This window comes from Belonocnema kinseyi, chromosome 7, assembly GCF_010883055.1.
Source record: "Belonocnema kinseyi isolate 2016_QV_RU_SX_M_011 chromosome 7, B_treatae_v1, whole genome shotgun sequence".
Taxonomy (NCBI): Eukaryota; Metazoa; Arthropoda; class Insecta; order Hymenoptera; family Cynipidae; genus Belonocnema; species Belonocnema kinseyi.
The window spans coordinates 38,657,762-38,663,550 of NC_046663.1; the positions used below are offsets into that span (position 1 = coordinate 38,657,762).

The window sequence follows — 5,789 nt, forward strand, 5'->3', positions numbered from 1 at the left end:
GAAATATAATTAGACTCAATTGTATTTAAAATCATTTTCCAATCCTATAACTGGTGTATTAATTCTGAAAATAAATCTATTATGGATACATAATATAACACAATAATTATTATTAGAGTAGTCCAAAAAAAGATTTTTCTCGAAAAGTGAAAACGCTTTTTGATGTTTTTTTTCTTCAAAATATAACTCAAATACTGATGTTGAGCTTTTTATACGCAGCAAAAAATGATTCCCAGATTAAAATTTCAACATTTGCTACACGCGAAGATAATAAGGCCGAAAATGGTCGTTTTTAAAATACTTTTACTAAAAAATTGACATTTTCGCTCCTTGCAGTTTTCTACAAATAGCATATCAATAAATCCGTTCTCTAAGTATCATCATTATAATTTCAAAAAAATAGTTCTTCTAGTGCCAAAAGCTGTTTTTTTATCCAAATAAGCATCTCGGATTTGGAAATCGTTGAACTAAAATTCATTTATTAATTATAAACTAATAAGTAGCCTCAGTCGTACAAATTTTTTCTCTTAAATTTCTCTAAATATAGTATAAACTTTTAGTTTGATCAATAAATTAATTATTAAATTCGATTTCCAAAATCTCCCATCATGAAATTATTATGTGGTTTTTATAAAATCAAAAATTATTATGCATTTCGCTGAAATCCCTTTTTAATGATAGACGTAAGCAATATGATTTTTTTAAAATAAGAAACTATCCTGAAGATACTAAAATTAACAATTTAACGTATTCCAATCTTTTATCTCGTATAGAACTCTAAAAACCTAATTTTCACCTCTTAAAATTGAAAAATTGACTTTTCAAAAACACTAAATGAAATTTGAAATTAGAAGAGGTTGTTTTTGTATTAATATTTCTGAAGGATGATTTCGTTCTCTTGTCTTTCTTCAAATCTCACCTTATTTTCAAGAAAAACTGGAAATTTCGATTTTTATAATTTAAAATTGTTTTTTTTTCGATTTTCGAGCGAAAAAAAACATTTTTTTACAAGTATTGTAGAAAAACGGTGCGGCAAATATATACCGGCTACCGCACGGACACCAGTTTGCACCGTCGCCTACCGCGCGACCATAACCCAATCGTGCGCTACGAAGACCAAATTATATGGGTTTTTATTTATTATTGTAAATGTGTATTTCAGATATGGAATGCATATCACCGAATGGAGAAAGTGACCAAAGTAGAAGCCAAAGTGCAGGAAATTTGAAAAACAACTTTAACAATCAAAGTAGTTCTGAAGCCACTAGCAGTGGAATGGGGACATTTAATTATTTGACTGAGTCACTGATAAGTCAACACAACGAAAAAATGAAAAATATGTTCGTTCAAAATCACGCAGAAGTCAGATTGAATATTAAAAATAACAACAAACGAAACGAATCGAGAATGATAACTACAAACGAGAAAATAGCAGATCCGATCTTTCCTCGGGCTCAAGGGGTCAAAAGATGCAGAAACAGCAGTGAAAAAAGTGTGCTCGAAAAGGTAAATTCAATGTTTAATTAATTATTTATAGTCTCATTTGAATTTATATTTTATCTTTTTATTTTACCAAGAATAAAATTTTTATTTTAACATTTTTTGTAAAATGTTTTGCAGGTGCCAAAGAAGAAGTTTCACGGGATGCATACCAATGAGGTGATTTTAAACAATATAGAGAATAATTTGATGAAACTTAATGTTAATATTGCATCCACAATCCAAAATGGTACAAACACAAAAACGGATACAAAGACAAATAACTGCCAAACTCGGTTAGTTAACGTACCTGATTCACTGCCTACACAAATAAAGTGAGGATACTTCATAAAAAATTATAGTGTTTAAAAAATAAAAATATTCTGATTTATGACATTTATAAATTGTTTGTTATTGTTTTAGCTCGAAATTTCAAGCAACGCCTGCGAGTTATTATAACTCTCTTGGTATATTTCAAGCACAAAATCCATCCTTCACAAGAAATAAAGATAGTGCAATACTCCCAGTAGCATCTGAAAATATGATGCAACAGAATCTGCACCGTAAGTGACAAAATTTAAGTTTTATTTTCTGAATAAAATTATTTACAATTATCATTAGTTAGGGGCACAAATAAAAGAATAATAATTAATTTTAATTATAATTTATCAACACCTATAGTGTCCTAACTATTAATTAAATCAAATTAATTATTTTACATTCATTAGCATTTTTAATTCATGATTGTCCACTGTAGGTTGCATATAATTAAAAAGTTAGTAGACAGAATAATGGTCCTCCGTTGTATAGATCAATTTTTAACCCAGAAGATCAATTTTCGATCAAAAATAAAATAATTTTTGAACCAACTGGTTGAATTATTAAACTAAAAATATCCATTTTAAGACAAAAATTTGAATACTTAATTTTTTCACTACAATAAATTAATTTTCGATTAAAAAAACTAGGATTTGCTACAAAGCAGTTGAATTTTCTACCAATTAGTTAAATTTTGTCCCAAACGAGTAAATTTTACTAATAAAAAGATGAGTTTTCTACAGAAAAGTTACTCAACCTAAAAATATGAATTTTCAACAAATACGTTCATTTTCCGCGAAAAATTAAATTTAGAACCAAATGCTTCAATTTTTAGTTGACTTTTAAAACAAGAGGATTAAATTTCTATCAAAAAGACGACATTTTAACAAAACACATACATTTTCAACCAAAGAGTTTAATTTTCAAATAACAGATTCATTTTCAACAGAACAGTTGCATTTTTAACCAGCTAGATGAAATTTCCACCAAAAGGGTTAAATTTTGAATTTTCGGTCAATAAAAAAAAATTATTTCATAAAAAATGTTAAATTTTCAAGCCAAAAATATTACTACTAAAAATATGAATTTTAAACCAAAAGTAGAATAGTTGAATTCTTATTGTAAAAAATTGATTTTTAATTTTAAAAAAACTAAAATAAATTGGTGAATCTTTCCCCCACTTTTCAATTCAAAAGTTTTTTGCTACTGGGCAAGTCGAATAAGAATTTTCCAATTTTAAAATGTTTTCAATTGATGTGTATGGAAAAAAATGTTTTTATTTTTTATTGTTGTTAAAATTCAGGGAAGTAACGTTAAGTGGAACAAATTAAAAAAAAGTCGAAATACGTTAAATATTTCAAAAAATAACGAAAAATGCAATTTTGTTAATTTGTACCTAAAATTGCAACAACAAAAAAATGCTTTTTGTCTTTTTATTTCTTAAAGCTCTTTTTACTAAACTGGGGAAATAATATATGTTTTTAACTTTCAAACAAATTATTTTTCTATTTTTTCGGGTCCTCAAATATAAGCCAATTTTACAAAAGATTGGTGGAAATGCGTTTTCACGGGATTCGTACAAAATAGAAAAAAAATGTTGTTTTCAATTTAAAAATATTTACGGTTCACGTGTAAAAATGGGTTATGTTTCAGGATCCCTAAGTAATAGAAAAAAAGTTTGTTTGAAGATTAAAAATATGTGTCTGCTTTCTTCTTTTATTAAAAAGAGATTCAAAAAAATTTTGATTTAAGAAAAAATGTTCGTAATGTCACAGAGACACTTTTCATTGCTATTACCAATTAATTAAACCATTTTGTATTTGTTGACATTATGGTGTTGGCCAGATAAAATGTATTCAATAATTTGATGTTAATTATATTTTTTCCAATGGTCTAAAACATATATATATTTTTTAAATTGATTTTTATTTCTAAGTTGTGAAAAAATGAGTCTCAATTTCCTCTGGGATCCGAACCCAGGTCTTTCAGATTGCGCGTCTGGTGCTCTTATCCACTAAGCGCAATTTAGAAACGAATTATGTAATCATTTTGTATTTTTTCGCTCCCCCTTGGCTCCTATCTAAATGAATTTACATAATTGATGTCGAGGCCCCAAGACGGAATAATAATCTTTTTGAAACTCGAAAAATTTTATTTATATTTGTATTTAATTTGTTATTTCAGATATGACAAAGCCATTAACAAAAATAGGGTGTCAACAATGGAGCGATGTTAGTGAAGATATATCAAGTACTTCCAGTTTTTATAGTAGCTTCCTGAGTAAAAGTTGTGATGGAACTTCTAGTTCTAAATCGAAGAGATCCAATCAAGAGGTATAAATTTAATGGACCTACTTTTGATATTGTAAAGCTTCTGAGAATATGTTTTTATAAATGAAAAGACCATAAAAATATAATGATAAAATCACATACAGTGAACTCTTGCGTATTTCAAGGGTCGCAAACGTAAACATTTACGAATTTCAAGGTTGAAGTGGCCCCCCACTTCTACTGCGAGGCGTCGGCTGACTTTTGTCAAGCGGCTTTCATTGACTGTCCCAGCCATGTATCGATGCGCGCGCTGGAAGCATGTGTACGCATTTGCACATTATATTTTCATGACGTACGACGTGACAAATATAACATTTTCTTGAAATAGTACAGTTTGCCTACTAAAAATCAATATAATACAATCAAGAAACGACTTAAACATTTCGCGGAATATTAAATTTCGTAGCATGACGCCACGGTCGTGATAGGATAGGTGGAAATGTCAGGAAGGGTAGTACATTTGATGCATCTTGACATGGGAATGCTTACGCCTTTTTGAAGAAAATATTCTAAACGTAAAAGTATGTTTTAAAGGTCTTAATAGGAATATTTTTCAAGTTTAGAATGCCTTTTGCTCAATTTTTTCATCCTTTTCTCGGTTTAAGACCTTTCAATTTTAAGAAATGCAATCAACTATCTGAAAACTGAGGTCAGAGTACCCGAATCTGATCATATACACTAATTTCAAATTTTTCATAATTTATTTCATGGTATGAAACTGCGCGATATGATTCCGCGTATGATATGATTCCGCGCGATATGATGCGCCATCATGGGGGGCTTGAAATAGATGAGCCTTGAAATTCATGAAGTCGTAAGTAATACTATGTACAAGAGTAGCCTTTAGGACCCTGAAAATAATTACGAATGTGACAGATAAATCATCAGAAAATTTTTATCCTAAAAATGTTCGGGTAGATGTAAATTTTAAGGGCGTGAGTCCACAGATATGAACGTCACGTTGTCTTTCTGGCACGTACTTCACATCAAATTAATTCTTTTGTTTAAATTCCCTAACTCTTCGATCGACTCCCAGATTTTGAGAGATACAATATGATAAGAGTATTGAATCGCGAAAGATAGAGAAAGAGATAGACAAAGATTCAAATTATATTGCAGAGATAGAATGACAGTAAAGAAAAAGATAAAGGTTTCCAGTTGCAGAAGTTAGAGAGGGGGGGGGGGGGAGAAAGAGATTGAAAAGGAATAAATATCGTAATAGATAGATGCACTAAGGGATATAAAATAAAAGAGTCCCACTGAGATAGCTAGAATAATTCCATCATTGATTATCGCCCAATTTCAATTTTTTCCAATCTTTCTACTAATAGCAGGGTTTTGCATCAGCTTCGTTCTCTGATTATGACGTGATTATCACCACTTTGTTAGCTGGGTAGCTACTCTCCTGCATAGTATTATTTTCAATTTCGAAAATGTTGTTTTTAGGCTCACCCTATTATGTGCGTATGATTCTGAAATTTAAGTTTGAACAAATGTGTCGCAATTGGCAATAATTAATTGATCCATTGGCGTCTGTGGACTGAAAAATTAAACTTCTCTTATTCCTTAGTTCAGCTCGGAATTTTCATTCTATACCAAGCAACCAGCTGACCTCTACTTTAGAAAACCAACCAGTTTTTCCTCTAGACGCCAATGGAGTAT

At 29.8% G+C, this 5,789-nt stretch overlaps 1 protein-coding gene across 1 annotated transcript in view; it reads left to right on the plus strand.

Annotated features, from left to right (window-relative positions):
* The window catches only part of LOC117176421 (period circadian protein-like), a 47,797-nt gene that overhangs the window by 39,977 nt on the left and 2,031 nt on the right, over positions 1–5,789 (plus strand). Inside the window, exons 10-14 of the mRNA XM_033366660.1 lie at positions 1,163–1,506; positions 1,621–1,814; positions 1,903–2,042; positions 3,982–4,130; positions 5,698–5,785. Coding sequence (XP_033222551.1) covers positions 1,163–1,506; positions 1,621–1,814; positions 1,903–2,042; positions 3,982–4,130; positions 5,698–5,785 — 915 coding nt within the window. The remainder of the gene's footprint in view (positions 1–1,162; positions 1,507–1,620; positions 1,815–1,902; positions 2,043–3,981; positions 4,131–5,697; positions 5,786–5,789) is intronic.